Genomic DNA, 19,623 nt, shown 5'->3' with positions numbered 1-19,623 from the left:
TTGCCCAGGAAAGCACCTCATTCATTATTAACGGACCGTCGAGAATATTCCTTCCTTCAATGTAGGCCGACTGCACCTCATCCACAACCGAACCTAAAACCTGCTTAAGCCTGTTCGCAAGTAACTTCGCTATGATCTTATACATGCAACCAATGAGGCTGATGGGTCTGTAATCCCCTAGGTTTAACGGATCGGATGTTTTTGGAATTAGAGTAATAAATGAGGAATTGCAGCTCGGGGCAATGTAACCAGACTTCTCAAATTGTTTAACAAAATCAAAAACATCATCCTTCATCAGGTCCCATTTGGATTTGATGAGTTTAAACGTGAAGCCATCAGGACCTGGTGCCTTTTCTGCTCCGCAGCACCAAACTGCTGATTTTACTTCATCAAGTGAGAAACATGTCTCCAAGAACATTTTTTGATCTTGAGATAGTTGGGCGAAGTTATGAATTTTGGTCGGTTAGACCAAGACTCATGAAATTTTTCAGCAAAGAACTTATGGACTTCCATCTTGATAGCTTTGGGATCAGTCACCCATATATTATCAATCATCAAGCCATGCAATCTGTTTCTTCTACACTTGCTTTTAATGATTCCATGGAAGTATTTTGTGTTCTCATCCCCATCGCATATCCATTTGGCCTTGGCTTTTTGCCGTATATCAAGATTGGCAATTTTTTCAAGTTCAAGAATTTTAACTTTGTCTTCCTTCCACAGAGTCCTTTCTTGCTGACTAAGCGGTCTTAACTCTGCTGCCTTCTCCAGCCTTTCTACATTTAATCTCAGCTCTTTGATAACACCTTTCTCCTTTTGATATTCCGAATTCCCCCAAACACATAGCGCTTTTTTAACATGTTTCAACCTGGAAAGGAGAAATCTGTCAGCTGAGCCGAATCCCTTAAAAGATTGCCATGCCACATCAAAGACTTCGTTAAAGGAAGGTCTGTTCATCCAAGAATTAAAGAAACGAAACGGAAGAGGGCCAAAGTCTGCATTGGAGTTGCTTAAGATTAAGGGTGAGTGGTCTGAGTGCTCGTGGGGAAGGGCAATGACAGTAGAGAGAGGTTGTTGATTAATGAAGTTGGGGCATACGAGAAATCTGTCGATTTTGCTAAACTTATGTCCTTCCTCCCTGTAGAACGTAAATTTTCTGCCTCCCATACGAAATTCATGCAAATCAGCATCACTAATAAAATCGTTAAAATCTTTGGCAGAAATGAGAATTCATTCTGTCTTCCGGTGATCTGACTGCGTTAAAGTCCCCAAAGAACACCCAATTTCCACTAGAAGAGGTTTTCAAGGTGATTAATTCTGAACAGAGATCCCTTTTTGCAGTAATTTCTTGTGGGGCATACACATTCACCAACGAAGTGATCCCCTGTAGGCCTTTCCAATGTCCAGTAATCATAATGTAATAACGAGAGCTTGTTGAACTGATTTTTGTAAAGATACAAGGGTCCCAAATACAAATCAAACCACCAGATCTTCCTGTTGGATTAACTACTTCCACTTCATAGTGTGCAGAGCCCCAGCAACCAGCCAGATCAATGAGATTTACATCCGCCACACGAGTTTCTTGGAGACCAATGAAGTCGATCTTATGAGCATTTTTAATTTTATTGATCCATACTACTTTATTGGAATCACCCATACCCCTGATATTTAGGCTCATAATATTCATCTGGAATTAACATTTGCACCTTCACCTTGAGCTTCGTTGTTGAGGATTTTGACTAACCGGTCGCTATTCTCAGCCCCCATTTGAAACCCCATGTTCTTACCGATACTAGAGATGAAGCGGATTTCATTTGACGATGAAGAACAATCATCGATCGCTGAATCTGAACACGGATTCAAGACAGAGACGTTCAGATCGAACTCCTTATCGAGGCGAAGGGGAATATGGCTATGCCTGGATATGTCTGGCGACAAGCTTCTGCGTTTTCTTTTCTTAGATAGGGGATCTTCTGTGTTAAAAGGGGGAGCTTTGACTGGATCATGGTTGTCTCCGTAGGCGCATGGAGCGGTTAAAGGTGGGCTCACCAAAATGGGTTGTAAATTGGTGTTTATTGGGACAGAGTTGGGCCTGCATGCTGGGCCAGCTGAAATGTTAGTCAACGATTCATCAACAGTCTCCCTGAAAGGAATTGGAACAGTCGCCGTCATGCCAACGGGAAAAGAGGAATTTAGTGCCTCCGAATTCCAATGAGACTTTTCGACTTCTGGGGATATCATGCTATTGCATCTCGCCGGACCGTCAATCGGCGGCGACGAATTTCGATCTCCGACTTGTTCAACAATCTCACCTTCTTCAACGATATTGAGCATAGTTTCTGATACTCCATCATCATCTGTCTCCGATAAGTCAGCGCCTCCATCATCATTATCTCCATTGTCGCTAACAGTATCTTCCTTTAAATGATTGTCATTGTCCGTCTGATTGAACACGTTTTCAAAGTAACTAGAGATCGGATCCAAGATCTCATTTCTTTCAACTACTCCAACTTTGTATAATTTTCCATTGAACTCGCAGTTAACCACCGTGTTTATTAGTTTCCGATCCCTGGTTAAGATGCGTGCAAATGATACTGATAGGTCAGTACAGCGCCAGTTCTGACCATCAACCTCCACAACCTTCCCCAACTGGTTAGCTATTGCAATGACATTGTCGTCTGATCTGAGATGCAGAGGAATACCATAGAGAGTGACCCAAGCAAGTCTCTCTTCATTTAGTTCTGCATTGATGCCACACTTTATCCACTTGAACCATTTCTTCCATTCATAGTCAGCCTTGAAGTAGTTTTCTGCACCATGGCGGGAAACGAACTTCAAAACCACCTTCAGACCTCCAGCATAGAACAATTCACATGGTACTTCCCCGTCTGCGTGTATCAGTTTTGGGAGATCTATGAGATGTTGTAGGGAGATAGCCTCACCGACGAGTACTAGGTGCTCACAGGAATCCATTACTGCAACCCTACTCAGTTTGACTTTCGGTGTCTCCGGAGGTTTGGGGATGTTTAGAATAGTTGAATCCTTTCCTGTGACAACGTCAGCGAAGGACCTTCCATCCCAAGTGTTACTTCTAGTCTTGTGATGAATCTTCTCCTTTTGGTGGGTTGTTCTCCTTTGCGGTGCCGGATCGTATCGTATGCCCTTCTTGTCATATTTTGAGACGTTCACCTGCGTTACACAACGACCACATTTTACTCCATTAAGGGATTTAGCCAGCTCCTCCGGATTCTTAACACCTCTATATTTAACGAAGGCAAAGTACAATCCAGCTTTGTCTTTTCTTCCCGGTATATAGATGTCTGCTAGACGACCAAATCCTCGGAATGCTTCTTCCAGCATGTCAAGAGTAGTGTCATTACTCAGGTTGGAAACATAGAACGATGTGATAATCTTCTCCATGTTGACGTTTTTCCGGCGATATTGCATCCAACCGCCGCCGTTGTCTCCATCGTGACTTATCGTCTCCATCTTTTTGTCACTGGCTCTACTACACATTATCTACCACGAAAATTAAACTCTCTACTAACACCTTTTGAAACACATGAGATTTATGTGAGACTACTTGTCCAATGGATTAATGACTTTGATAGATAACAAATTATGCTCCTTTTATATATATATATATATATATATATATATATATATATATATATATATATATATATACACACACACACTAGGCGAATACCCGCACGTTGCGCAGAATACAATAATATATTTCAAAATTTTATAAATATATGTATTCAAATATATCAATGAAAATGTTATTAGTTTTTATATAATAAATCTTATAATAAGTTGGTATAAACATTGTTTGTTTTGAATTATATGATAATATAGATATTTTTTAAAATTATATAACCATAAGTGTCTTAATGACGTTTGTCTTCAGGTTACTTATGAATAAAATTAAATATAATATATGATTTAATGATATTTATAGTTGTTGTCATGATTAATTAATTTTAAAAATTTTATTTGCTTAATATTTTAATTTCAATCATTGTAATTATTTAAAATATCAAACATTGTTTTTGTTTTTAAAGACTACGGTATAATTTTTGTATATAATTTTACTTTTAACTATGGTTGTTGTAATTTATTTAAAATAACGTATTTCGAAACTCTTAATTATTTTAATTTGGTTTTAGAAATTTAACGTTTTTAAAATTTACTTGATGAATATTATAAGTTTCTATGATTATAGTTATTTAAAGAAAATATTATAGTTTTTTTATATAATATTACTTTCAACTATTTTTATTGCAAGTTATTTTTAAGCTATTTATTTGAAAATTGTTAATGATTATAAAAAACAGTTTCATGGTTTTTTTTGTTAATTTAAGATTGTTGTTTAGGTTTAACACTATAATGTATAATCTTTAACTATTTATAAAACAATATCTCAATTTTTTTCAAGTATAACTGAAATTTTGATTTAAGTTAATTGTTTGATATTATATTGAAATTAATAATTTAACTATTTTGCATCAACTCATAAATTATACAAATGTTGTGAATTTAAAATGATAATTGCTCACATACAACAACATATTTTAACTAATAAGTTAACTATAATATGTTAAAAAGTTAAAGTCATAATTTTATAAATAGAAATATAATATGAGATTTTAATATTATAGTTTAGTCAATCGTTTGAATAACTTCTACACACGAGTTACACATGAATAAAATTAAATATAATATACAATTTAATGTTATTTATAGTTGTTGTTATTATTAACTAATTTTTTAAAATTTATTTGCTTAATGTTTTAATTTCAATAATTATAAGTTTTTAAAACATCAAACATTGTTTTTTTAATTTAAAGGTAACAATATAATCATTTATATAGAGTTATTTTTAACTATTGTTATTGTAAGTTATTTTAAGCACTTATTTGAAAATTTTTAACGATTATAAAAATATCTTTAGGAATATTTTACTTAAATTGAGATTACAATTTAGTTTTTGCATTTATCACTACAATTTATCACTTTTAACTATTTACAAAATATTTTTGGTTTTTTAAGTGGAACTGAAATTTATATTTAAGTTGATACTATAATATTATATTTAAATTAATAATTTAAGTATTTTGTCCGAACGATTCAAAAGTTGTTGCTTTAAACTGATAATAGTTTACATACAACAACATTTAAACATAATAAATTAAGTATAATATATTAAAAGTTAAAAGACACAACTTTATAAGTAGAAGTAAAGATATTATTTTAAAATTGAAATTTAGTTTATTTATGATTACACTTTAGGTTTGATATTTATTTAACTTTATTAACCAACTTATAATCATTATTAGAAAGACACTACAATTTATCAGTTTTAACTATTTACAAAATATTTTTTGGGTTGTTTAAGTTAAACTAAAATTTATATTTAATTTGATCTTATAACCTTATATTTAAATTAATAATTTAAGTATTTTATGCAAATTGTTCCAAAATTGAATATTTAAAATGATAATGGTTTATATCCAATACTATATTTAAACGAATAAATTAAGTATAATATTTTAAAAGTTAAAAAAACATAACTTTATAAGTACAAGTAAATATATTATTTTGATATTGAAATTAAGTTTATATATAATTACACTTCAGGTTTGATATTTATTTAACCTTATTAACCAACTTATAATTATTATTAGAAAGAAATTTAAAAGTCATAGGAGTTTCAAATTAATGTGGTGAAAACAAAAATGTTTCATTTATAATATAGTACTAGGTGAATATCTGCGCGTTGCGCAAAATATTAGTAAATAGTTGAAATAATTATAAATATATATGTTTTTGTTAATTATAACAATGAGGTTGTTGTTAACTTTGATATAATAATTCTTATACTAAGTCGTTTTTAAACATTGATATTACAATGTATTCATCTATTAAAACTATATAATATGTATCTTCTCAATGAGTTCTACTCGTGAGTTACTCATACAAAAATTAAAAATAATATATGGTTTAATGTTATTTATAATTGTTGACATTGTTAATTAATTTTAATTTCTATCATTGTAATTATTTAAAAACATCAAACATTGTTTTTGTTTTATAAGGTAATTAACAATATAATTTTTTACTTAATGTTATTTTTTGCTACTGTTGTTGTAAGTTATTTTTAAACGACTTTTTTAGATTCTTTTAGTTATTTTAGGATTACAATTTAGGTTTGCATTTAACACTGCAATTATTTAAACTATTTATAAAATAATCTTTGGATTTTATTATAAGTTTAATTTAAATTTCAACTTAAATGATTCGTTTAAAATAACAATAATTCACATTCAACAACATATCCAAACTAATAAGTTGAGTATAATATATTAAAAGTTAAAGACATAATTTTATAAGTATAAGTAAAAGATGTTAGTTTAATATTCAAATTTAATTAGTTTAAGATTAAATTTTAGTTTTTGCACTTATTTAAGATTATTAACCAATTTATAATCATTATTAAAAAGAAAATGAAAAGTCATGGTAGTTTCAAATGAATGTGATGTTTTGAAATATTCATCTTTTATAAGTATATTAGGCGAATGTCCGCGCGTTGCGCAGAAACACATATACAGTTAAAAGTTCTTACAAATATTTATTTTTTTAAGTATATCAATAACGTTGTTGTTAAATTTGATATAATAATTTGTATACTAAATTGATATAATATATTGATTATTCTGAATTATATGATAATATATACATCTATTATAACTGCATAATCTCAATCGTTTGAATGACTTCTACCCGCTAGTTACACATCAATAAAATTAAATATAATATATAGTTTAATGTTATTTATAGTTGTTGTTATTGTTAATAAATTTTTTAAAATTTATTTGTTTAATGTTTTAATTTCTATCATTATAATTATTTAAAACATCAAACATTGTTTTTTGATTTTAAAGGTAACAATATAATCATTTATATAGAGTTATTTTTAACTATTTTTATTGTAAATTATTTTAAGTTATTTATTTGAAATCTTTTAAAGATTATAAAAATATCTTTAGGAAATATTTTAGTTAAATTGAGATTACAATTTAGTTTTTGCATTTATCACTACAATTTATCACTTTTAACTATTTACAAAATATCATTTGGTTTTTTAAGTGAAATTGAAATTTATATTTAAATTAACATTGTAATGTTATATTTAAATTAACAATTTAAATATTTTGTCCAAACTATTTAAAAGTTATGGCTTTAACCTGATTATGGTTTATATACAACAACATATTAAATCTAATATGTTAAAAGTTAAAAACATAACTTTATAAGTAGAAGTAAATATATTATTTTAAATCAAAATTTAGTATATATTTATGATTATACTTTAGGTTTGATATTTATTTAACCTTATTAACCAACGTATAATTATTATTATAAATAAATTTTAAAGTCATGAGAATTTCAAATGAATGTGGTGAAAGGAAAAATGCTTCCTTTATAATATAGTATGATATATATATATATATATATATATATATATATATATATATATATATATATATATATATATATATATATATATAGCTTATAATATGGATGGACAATTATCGTGCGGACGTGTGGATAGTGCTATTCTATGAGAATTACTAAGATAATGGGTTTTTTAGTAATTTGACTACGTTCAATCCAGGGGTGGAACACAAACGTTAGAACCGGAGGGGCTGGAACTAAAACTTCACATATAAATAAGTTTAATTTGAGATTAATCCTCCTAACATGAAGACTAGCCGTATTTGCACTTGCGGTTTTAGTATAGGGCACACAATGGCCCGTGCAACCCCTGATTTTTTCGGACATAGTGCAAAAAAATTTGAAATTTTTTCTTCTATTATTGTGCAATCTCGGACTTTCCCTTGCAATCCCTGCTATGTAATCCTACATATTTGCAAGTTGTTCAAAAGACTATGAAAAACTTTAACTTATAATTAACAAAGAACCAAATGAAAGAATAATTAACAGATGTATTTGTTAAACTGATTATTTGTAATGTACTGTAATTCTTTTACAACAATTATAATTATACATTAATGAAAATCTAAAAATAATTAATAAAAATAACAGTCTAATCTATACATCTTTAACAAACCAAATTATCCTACAAAACAATAAAAAATAATATAGTTTTGTTGCAGGCTTTTAATACCACAGGAAACAAGTACCTATAGGCTATAGTCAAGATCTATAGTCCTAGCTCTTCATACGTCTTTCAACAACAATTAAATATTATTATCACATATTATATAGAAAGAAACTAGAGATAGATAGAAAGAAGAACTTACAATTCTGAGGAGGCGGACTTTGGAACGGAGAGACAAAATAAGAACGAACAGAGTTAAACACAAGTCCAAGTTCGACATGTAGAGGAAGCATCAGATAACGTCAATTGGAGTAGCAAACGGTGAATAGGAAACACTAGCAAACGGAAAACAACAGTCAATGAACGCAGAGAGGAGACTAGAGAGACAGAAACCTCCATATTTTTCTAGTTTCTGGGGTAACTAGTTTTTTTCCGGCGAACTGTTCTTTTTGGAACCAATATTCTTTAGTTTATGGTTTGTTGTTTCTCATAAATTTCAAAGCTTGAGTTAGAAAATTGTAAACTACAATAGTTTTTGGTTTTATAGACTTTTAGTTTTCAAATCAATTCGTATAAAGAATGAACGAGGGGGCCATAAAATAATGTAAGTCTAAAACCAATCCTATATGTAAAATCTAGGTATTATAAGTTCGAAAATCAAGGGGGGCAGGCCCTATAAAGGATCCGCCACTAGTTCAATCTTAATACAACTATCGTTATTTTCATGCATTCTTACTAATTCTTATTCATTTTTGTACCTACACATCGTTTTTCCCTCATTTTTATTCGTACAGAATACGAATCAATAAATATCCTGACAACATTCTGACTATGGGTGATCATGGTGCGGTTAGGTGCGGTTTTTGGGCAAAACCAAACCGAAAACCGCAACTTCGGTTTTTTGAAGTATAGAAACCGCACCGTTCGGTTTTATGCGGTTTGGTTTTTGCAGTTTTTTGTTTGTTATTTTTATTTGGATTTTGTTTTACCTTTTTACTAAAACCCAGGTAACTCAACGAGTTACTTTGACTCGGATGGGAAGTGTTAATCATTTCTTGAGAAACTTTATATAAAGAATAGGAGCGCAAGATTTTTCATCCCCAACAATGTGGGACTCCTCAAAGATGTAGGTTAAAAGTCATAGACTTGACTCTTTTATATAAAAATTGATAATAGTGAAGGTTTTATCTCAAAGGCGATGAGAATACTCTTATAAGGCTGACAAAATTAAAGGCTAAATGCTATCTTCGAGATGAACCGGTACCACCACCTCTTGGTTTGAAATCAAATGACATAACCATTCATCATATTCTTCTAATGGTTGAATATAATATGAATTAAATATAATATTTGTTTCACAAGTACATGTGATAATATCAATTAATGTATTTACAAAAATGATACTATCATCACTAGTACTATTTATATTTAAATGTTAAAAAATATAATAAACACTATTTGTTTTTGTAAATATCACTATATGTATGCTTAAAAATATACAATCATCTAATAAGATAAATATTTATATTTATAGAAATTTTAATTGTATATATATATATATATATATATATATATATATATATATATATATATATATATATATATATATATATTCGGTGTGGTTCGGTTTTTTGCGGTTTTTGTAAGACTAGAAACCGCACCGCACCGAACGTTTTCAGTTTTTTGCAAAAATAAAAACCGCACCGTTGGTTTTAATTTCGGTTTCAATTTATGTGGTTTTTTCGGTTTGCGGTTCGGTTTTTGTTCACCCTTACGGCAAACAAGATGCTTACGAAGATTGTTTTGCAACAATGAGCGGCGACTTGAACATGTGAACAATGGGATCCTTTGCATAATTAGCATAAACACTTGAACACAAATAAAGGTGAGAGAAGTCAAAGTAAGCAAAATAAAAAAAGTCTAATGTAAAGATCAAAATATGTAAACACAGTTATACTAATCAAAATAACTCTTTGATTATTGTGAGAATATCAGTCAAAACTCACGGTGTTTACAATGTTTTTTAATGATCATAGTTCTACCTAAAACAATGTATATATAATCCTAACTACCGACTTGTAATTAGTTTACAATTAGGAAACTAGAAACCGACTTGTTTATGATTTCCTAAAAACTAGGTTAGTCTCCAAGTCCTACTCGGCTTAGGATTCCAACAATCACCCCCGCATCTCTAAGTCCTTCTAGAGAATTCTTCAACTTCGATCCGGTTTTAGAACACGGACTCGTCGCTGTCGTCACGTTCTGAAAAATCACCTTCTCGTAATTTTTGGAGTCGTTCCGGACATTCAGACGCAAAGTGACCCGGTTTGTCACACCGAAAACAAATCACCTTAGATCGGTCTTTTTCCCTATTTTTCCGATTCTTGTAACAACAATAATTACAATTTTTGCAATCAGAATTAGAATTGGGCTCCCCACCTTGGGCTCGTGATGAGTTATTGTATTTATTTCCTTGTGGGCTACGATTTGTTTTGGGCCCACTCGATCCAGCTGACCCAAATCCGGATCCATTGTTTTGATTATATCCACCGGATCCACCTGCCCCTTTCAACTTTCCTTTCGCTCCATTGTGTAACCTCGACGCGCCTGCACCACCAGACGACGACCCACCTCCATCTCCAGTCGATTTTACAAATAGCACCTTCGATTGATCGCTCCCATCGGCATCCTCTTACCTTACTCTTTCCTCGTATGCTTTGAGGCGACCAACAACATCCTCGTATCCAACAGTTTTCAGGTCAAGAACTTGTTCGATGGAGGCGACAATATGGATGAACTTCTTCGGTAAGGATTTAAGAAATTTCTTAACCATCTTCGATTCTTCAATTGTTTCGTCAAGTGTTGCTGACTGAGACGCAATTCCGGACAACTTTCTAGCAAAGGTATCGATCGATTCTGATTCCATCATCTTCATTCTGTCGAAGTCAGAGCTTAGGGTTTGAAGGCGGGCCTCCTTCACTCGATCGGCCCCAACATGACGAGCTTTGATCGCATCCCAGAGGACTTTAGCTGAGTCGACATCACCCAGTTGCATAATCAACGATTGGTATTGCTTGGTACAACAATCCGATTGCCAGGTAATTTTTTTCATCATTACTGTCTGTTCCTGGATCAATCGATGTCCAAGCTTTGTGAATTCAGAGCACTACTTTCATCCTCAGTGCCCAGACGATGTAATTAGTAGAAGTCAGCATTGACATACGACTGTGGTTGTCCCAACCTCCTTCACTCTCACCGGAGGAGGCCCTGCTCCATCTTCTACGTCTGACATATTGACCTAGCTCGTCAATAGGTAAACAACTCGGTCTCACAGCTTCTTAACTTAAGCTCTGATACCAATTAAAGATCAGAATATGTAAACACAGTTATACTAATCAAAATAACTCTTTCATTATTGTGAGAATATCACTCAAAACTCGCGGTGTTTACAATGTTTTTCAATGATCATAGCTCGACCTAAAACAATGTATATATAATCTTAACTACCGACTTGTAATTAGATTACAATTAAGAAACTAGAAACCGACTTGTTTATGATTTCCTAAAAACTAGGTTGGTCTCCAAGTCCTACTCGACTTAGGATTCCAACATAATGGACCTAAAAAATGGTATTTTTTTGTATTGTTATTAAGTTTAATGATATATTTTGAAAAAAAAAAAATAGAAGTTTATTATCTTTCTATGACATTTTCAATGCCATGAAACATCCACATCAGATTTTTTTTATATAAAAAACCGAATAAATCTGATGCTACGGGTAATCGTGACTTTTGAACAATTTAGTATGTTTAATATCATAATGTACAAAAATAAATTTTAATAGTATTTTTAAACAAAAAGTTATTAGCCTGTGATATACACATGAAACGTTAGACCTTTATGTATAAACCACTTTTTTTCTTATTTAACAAATAACAAGTGTACCTCTTTTACAAATAAGTGTCAAACCACAATTAAATTTGGACGAACAGGGAGATGAACAATGATGGGATGGGACTTCTATCCGTACAAACATTTCAATTTATATACACATTTCAATTTTCTACATGAAATGTGTTCTATTTTTATACACATTTCAATTTCAATGACAACAGCGAGATGAATAATAATGGGATGGGATTTCTGTCCGTACAAACAATAATTGCAAAATATCCATCAATTATCAATCCCAATGCTCTTTTTTTTCAAAAACCTTATCCTCTATTCCTCATCGCGGATCTTTAAAAATTAGAATATACTGTACAATTTTATGTAGTCATCCCAAAATGTGTGATTCTCTCTTTATATTTGTTTTTAATTGGGTTGGATACCTGGAATAATCGTTTGCTAAGTTTGATCAACGATTATGTTTTTGTTATTAAGTGAATATTCTTTAAATTAAAACCTAAAAAAAAACATTATATTTCTCTAATCTATCAAGGTCTTTAAAATCCAAAAAGTATAAAATTCAGAAAAAAAAGATCATTATCTGCGTCAGTATTTTTAATGTATAGCGAATAATTATCATAGATATGTTGATGAAGTGTAGGTTTGGCTTCAAATTTGATGAGTACACTTTTGTTTTGGATTATCTAATACCTGCTATAAAGAAAATCAAAATAGTCGACAAGGCATTAATATGCATATAGATTTTTATTTTTAATTTGAGCGGTAAAAATTATAAGAAATTAGTCAGAAAAAAAACATAAACATTACACAATAGTAAGTTGTGGATTCTGCATCCACTCAACCTAATTAATGCTTATTTTAGACCTGCAATTATACCATAAAAAAGACCACATAACAATGTTCTCCAAAAGCGTCGAGACTCTCAATTTAGAAACTCCAAACAACATCACATCCCTAAAATTCCAAATATGTCACAGATGAAACGTAAAAATTCCTTCAAAGAACTCTTTAGTACGACCCATAGTCTTGAACAACTCCAATCAATTCCCATACGAATAAAACATAGGAACCATAACGCCCCACCATCTACTAATTTGAGTAACTATGTTAGAAGCCAACAAGCACCCAAAAAACAAATAATTGGCCAACTCTAACTCCAAATCACAAAGAGGACATAGAAGGGAAGGCACATCATCACCTCGACTATCAAGAATTACTCTAGTAGGAAACCAATCAAGAGTCAAACACAAGCACAAACATTTACTTTTTTAGGAACAATACGAATCCACCTCATTAGGGAACTCGAAACCGCTAACATCTTTTCATCAATATAAGCTCTTGTCGAATCTACAGAAAAATCATCAATCCCTAATAAGGACCAATACTACCTGTTAGAAAAAGTAAAAACCATATATATATATATATATATATATATATATATATATATATATATATATATATATATATATATATATATATATATATATATATATATATATATAGAGAGAGAGAGAGAGAGAGAGAGAGAGAGAGACGAAGGATCATTTGAGAACTCATAGTTTCCTGAGAACCCGAGAACTAAAAGTGGAGCGTTGATCGAAAAAAAAGGATGACCAAGATGCATTGTGGCGTTTTTGTAAATAAATAGAAACTTGTAGAGGCGGGGGTATCTTAACTTAAAACTGCAAGGGTATTATAGGAAACGCAAATGTTGCTCTATCCCGATGACAATGTTTGTACGTATCGGCTTCCATCGTCTTCGTAGCATCCGTGTATCGCATCGCCATACTAACCGCTTCCATCTCATCCAATCGCCTCCATCTGCAACTCAGAATCGATTTCTCGCCTTCTGTTTCGATTTGAATGCTCTGGTCGATCTCTTTCCTCTAAATCAATCTAATTTGGTGTGATTTTTTATTCATTACAGCAATCAGAAGCAATCGTAAATCAACTCAGGTTCATCTTTTAATCCTTAACTAGAAACCAATGCCTCATGTTGATTGTGTTTCTTGAAACTATTTTGAAATCGTTGATTATCTTTTGATTATTTATTTATGATTTATAAATGGATCTTTGTAAATTTGATTACCTGTCTTCCTTTGCTATCACATAAATCTCATATTCATCGCATTCCAGAACTCACCGCACCGATAGTGGTGTCGATCCGAAATCTATAACCAGAGTCCGAAATCCATCGTCTCCCCCGTCAATTATCTCCTTATTCATTGCATCAAGTAAGGTGAAGACTCTACGCAGATTGTTGTAATGCAGGATGCTTCGAATCTGAATTCTTAGCCACAAAATGTGGTGGCGTTTCCGTTTAGGTTGTCTCATCATCCACTCGGTAAACCCTGAACCGCCCTTTCAGTCTTCATCTGCGTTTGAAGAGGATTCATGACCACCGACTGCTCGGGTAGCTTCCTCATATATTCTGAAATCTTTCCTCTGTTGAGAATGGGCAACTGGAGGTGTTGTCATCATTTGGTGATAGCTTTGTCTCAATGATTCTGGCAAACTCTTTGGTTTATGTCACAGATGGTGGTGGTTGTAGATGATGAAGTTAGGGAAAACGAAGGAGATCTAATAATGGCAGCATCAAGTGTGACACCCAAGGCTATGGCTTTCTTTGTTAAGCATGGAACTGGGATTGTTTGTGTAAGCATGAAAGTTGAAGATCTTGAAAGATTGCAACTTCCTTTAATGGTAACTCATAATGAAGAGAAGTTTTACACAGCATTCATAGTCTCAACGGTATGTAATCTTGTTCAATAATTCATTTTTCAAAAGTCTACCTAATTATAACTATATTTTTGAGTTATATGTTTTGATAGTATTTTTCTAATACTAATTTATAGGATGCAAAACATGGTACAATGACAGGGGTATCGACTCATGATAAGGCAACAACAATAAAAGCTCTGATTCAATGTTTCTATGAGGAGGAGGTTGATATGTTGCTGCTCTGGTGGGTTTGTGGGATTTGATGTGGCTGAGAAGGGTGGTGATTTTGAGGTTAAGTGTGACAACCCGAAATTTCGCATTGTAAAGTCAATCAATTTAATCCAAGGTCCAACTCGTTTCGGCTACCTGTTGACCATATTGAAGGACCGATTGAGAGCTTCTAACCTTAGTGCAATGTATAAATGGGTGTTAGAATGTGTTTAATCGAGGTTGGAGACATTGACTCGGTCCAGAAAACCATTCACAAGGTGTGTACGGCCGTACATAGGTCTACGGCCATACACCACCCTCTATATATATGTAGAGCTCATTTTCTCCTCATTTCTCCTCCTCCCAACCGTGATCACTCCTATTCTCTCTCAACTATCATCGGCCGTGAACACCCCAAGGCTCCAAAAACGTAAGTAATTCAACCTTAAACTTGTTATAGTTGAAAGACCACTAGATCCAAGCCTCGATTCTTCATATTTCGGCATCACCTTCATGATCTTGAAGGGTGTACGACCGTAAACTGTGACAACCGTCAATTTCCGGTCAAGTCAAAGTCAACTGAAGTCAACAAGTCAAACCGTTCGACTCAATTTGCCCGTGAGTACTAGAGTTTATGACATGTAATCTCTAAACAACTCGCTATTCTAATGAGAGATCATAAATCGAAAAGTACGTACATCTAGATCTCCTTAACCTAAAACTGTGGGACGTGACGAGCCAAACCGATAAAACAATGTTGCATACTCATCGGGAGTGTGTAAGATCCTTAAACAAGGCTTAACAGGGTTTACGGACCTTGCATTGCGAAGCCGGACGCTCACATTTGTCACACACAAAACCTCTCTCAATCGTTTTCACTCTATCTCACTCTAATCGAGGATCTCTCCCAAATCTCTCCAAGTATGTGAAATCTCTCCCAAATCTCTCTTTGTATGAGAAATCTCTCCAAGTATGTGAAATCTCTCCCAAATCTCTCTAAGAATATGAAATCTCTCCCAAATCTCTCTAAGTATGTGAAATCTCTCCCAAAACTCTCTTTGTATGAGAAATCTCTCCAAGAATATGAAATCTCTCCCAAATCTCTCTAAGAATATGAAATCTCTCCCAAAACTCTCTTTGTATGAGAAATCTCTCCAAAACTTGCCCTCAAGTTTTGGAATTTGTATAACTCTGTTAAGTTCCTATTTGGAGATTCTTATTACATAATGTGAATGGGTCACATGCTGATGTCTTTTAAGAATCAAAGAAAAGATAGGAAGCTTAAAGTAAGTATATGCTGATTCTGATTGCGAAGATGGGTTTCGATCGCATGGTTCGGTAATCAGAATTTTGAGCTGTTGCTTAAGAGTTATAATATATTGCTTGTGAATAGATAACAACAAGGTTTTCATGTGGATTGTAAGGATAAGTTTTTCCGCAAAGTTTTAAAATAAAAGAAAAAAAGGTTTTAATTTTATTTATTTTAAAAATATCCTTACAATGGCATCGGTGGAAAATTGTTGCTTATATGTTTCCAGTAATAGCAATATTGGAAAGTGGATTTGATTCTTTCATTTGTGGTAGTGTCTGAATTTACCAAATGAAGAAAGTTTTTCATCACCCAAGTTTCAATTGGACAGAAACTTGGAATCATACAAGTTGTATTGTATGATGAATGAGAATTTTCATCTTTGAAAAATTAAGACTAATTCTTTGATCACATGTATATGTGAGTCAATTGAAGGACTAAGGAATTAGGTACACTGGGTGTGCGTTGGTCAAGGTCCATCACAAAGATTGATTTGTCATGATTTACTAAAGATTAGTAAATATGATTATACTTATAAGGTTAAGTATAATTTTGTAACATTGGAAAACGAATAAGAAGAATCAAATTAGGCAGAAAGATAAAAGTTTCTCAAATCTGAAAGGACGGGAGAGTACTTTAGTATCAGCTTTGTGATCATCTTAATGATTAAGAAACCATATCAAAATTTGTTCTCTAAGAAAGTCTTAGTGCATTCTTATGACTAAGAAGAAGGGATCTTGAAATTGTTGAAATGGTTAAATCAAGAAGATGAATCATACTTCGTTCCAATACAAGTCTTGGAGTCATACTCCAAGATTGTAATTTGAGTGACATGTCTTAAAGAAGGTTTAAAACACTTATCAAATGTAAGAGTAAAATGTTTTCTACTCTTGTACATTTGAGATTGGTAAGTTGTGATGTCTTGGATGAGACAAAGACCAACTAAGACCAATTGTGTGAAGTGTTAGTCTTGATAAGAATCCGCACTATCCCTTGAATATTTGTTTTATCAAGGAATGGTTCTTGACTAGGAAAACTTATATGTCAAGGGGACAGTGGGAGCCTTAAAGATCCTGAAAGAGTTTCAAGATTTAATCAAGAGTGAAACCTGTAATTTATCACTAGCACACGACTTAAGGTTTTCAACCTATCGTGTTGACATAATTCTTATTTCTGTACCTACTTCAAATAAGTTGAATTTACATGTGAGTTATCAGAGTTCAACTTGGAAGCATTGGTGGGCCTTGTGTTACCAAGGTGACAAGAAACTAAGATTGAATAAGTTTAATCCATGTAGGGCTGAATTTGTCACTAACCTTATCTTGTGATTATGGTTTTGACAAATTCGCATGGATAGGAACTCATACACTATTAAATCTAAGTGTCATAAGGTTTCTCTCCGATTCATGAAAATGATGGTGAGGAAATGCTTTCACTAAATAGATTTTAAGTAGATATCAATTGTGTCATTTGCATTTTCAAAAGTCATTAGTGGAGCGCGTGTGGTTAACCGGCACACTAACATGGACTTGTGAGAAATGGCAAATGCCTAAGCAATTGAGACTATGATTACGGCATCCCTTTTCATAGTTCTGAAAATTGTTTAGACACACATGTGATCTATCTAAGAAAGGGTGTATGAATCTAAATTTCAGAAGTCCAACAGATTTCTGGAAATGTGTCAGAGCTAGTGGGAGCATAAGTGTTATGCTGATAATCATCATGTTAGTGGGAGCATGACTATTATGATTAGTATTGCAAGCTAGCAATGTTAATTATAGAAAACAAAGTTTCAATCCGTGAAGTTGCAGGGGTTGAAAAGTTGTTTTGCTATAATTAAGGGAGAGGAAATTATACTTCATGTCAATTCTAAAGCTTAGATTGAGATTTTAATCATCTTTAGTCAAGAATATATGTGAATTTTGTGTTGGAATGGTTCAACTTGAAGAAATTCTATATATATTGCATTTTCAAAATTCGATTATGATTACGGCATCCCTCTTCATAGTTAAAATTTGAAAACATGGCAAATAAAAAATATTGTAGCAAAAGACTGGTCTAGTGTCATGTCTTTATGTCAAACATCATGAATAGTATCCCATATGCTTCGGATATAGGATCGATTTCATGTGCTATAATATTCATCCTTTCTAAATTTTCCAAATGCTTAAGGCATTTAGAAGGGAAAAGTCTAGAACTGGATATGACTAAAGTGATTAAGCAATTGTCGAGGACAATCTGAGGTTCGCCAAAGATTGGTTGCTCAGGGACATTTGGAAGTCTAGTGTTAATTTTGGTAGGACCATATCGACATTTTCTGAAAAGAGGTAACTCTTGTTCGGAAGTGATAGTCAAATAGGACTATGGAAATGTCTCCATAGGTGGAAGTGATTCAATCTATGTAAGATTAGGAAACTTAATGCAAAAAGGATGTTCCCAAGGAGCTGATCTCCTTTGGAATGCTCTGTAATGGTTGTTGTCAAGTCTTTCTGACTTTGTGCATAATCATTACAAGAGGATCAATGCATATAAGTTTAGAATCTAACAGATTTCAGTAAATGACATAAATTTGGAATTCTTGCATTTACAATAAGGATTTGGGATTGTGAAATGAGTATCATTGGAATCATGTTCAATTGATCTACATCACAATGTAAGGATCATAGACAAACATAGTGTGCATACTTGGGGTATGGCATAACTATTGTTTAGAAAAACAAAGTGTACATGCTAGGAGCATGGGACGACTGTTGTTTTTTATTCAAGTCTTAAGTTGATATTTGAAACATTGAATAATGTGTAATCAATATGGTGATAAATAAAAGGTGTTTTTATTTATATTCAAAAGGGTTCTGAGACCATATTAGATTCGATTATTATTGTGTTTCACTTTGCATGTTTTGACTTCCAAAATAGCTAGGTTATTCTTTTCGAATGACTAAGTTATTTAAACACTCCACAGTCGTTCATATGTTGGAAGTAGGTATGAATCAAGACTGTCATGAATCGGGTTTGTAGATGGCTAAATGAGTTTAGACATGGCAATGGTTGCTGCAACATTCATGAGTACTCATAAGTTATGAGTATTGGTATAAACCCACGCTCACTTGTATCACTTCATGGAATTTATCTCGAGTGATCGTGAGACGATAACATCATATAAATCTTTAAACCTAGAGATATGAGTTGTTACCTATGAGTTGGTTGTGCATTGATTGCACGTAAACGCATCAGTAACTTGATGTTATAAAACGTGCCTTTGTGTACAATTCAATAAGTAGTAGAACAAGCATATCAGTCGAAGTTTATCTGTTCCTTCTAGAAATAGAAGCGATATCCGGGCCCCTCG

At 32.7% G+C, this 19,623-nt stretch overlaps 2 protein-coding genes across 2 annotated transcripts; one reads left to right on the top strand and one right to left on the bottom strand.

Moving 5' to 3' along the window:
* Positions 1 to 381: 381 nt before the first annotated feature.
* Positions 382 to 1,164, bottom strand: LOC128132766 (uncharacterized). Its single transcript, XM_052769709.1, has one exon. The coding sequence runs from the start codon at positions 1,162 to 1,164 to the stop codon at positions 382 to 384; it is 783 nt and encodes a 260-aa protein (XP_052625669.1).
* Positions 1,165 to 14,569: 13,405 nt separating this feature from the next.
* Positions 14,570 to 15,018, top strand: LOC111902105 (monofunctional riboflavin biosynthesis protein RIBA 2, chloroplastic). The gene is made up of 2 exons (XM_023897980.1): positions 14,570 to 14,785; positions 14,890 to 15,018. Exons 1-2 carry the CDS (start codon positions 14,570 to 14,572, stop codon positions 15,016 to 15,018), a joined length of 345 nt encoding a protein of 114 aa, XP_023753748.1.
* The last annotated feature ends 4,605 nt before the right edge of the window (positions 15,019 to 19,623 follow it).

Source organism: Lactuca sativa, chromosome 3 (genome assembly GCF_002870075.4).
Source record: "Lactuca sativa cultivar Salinas chromosome 3, Lsat_Salinas_v11, whole genome shotgun sequence".
NCBI classification, from domain to species: domain Eukaryota; kingdom Viridiplantae; phylum Streptophyta; class Magnoliopsida; order Asterales; family Asteraceae; genus Lactuca; species Lactuca sativa.
The sequence above is the reverse complement of the archived record's forward strand: the minus strand, read 5'-3'. Positions and strand labels throughout refer to the sequence as shown.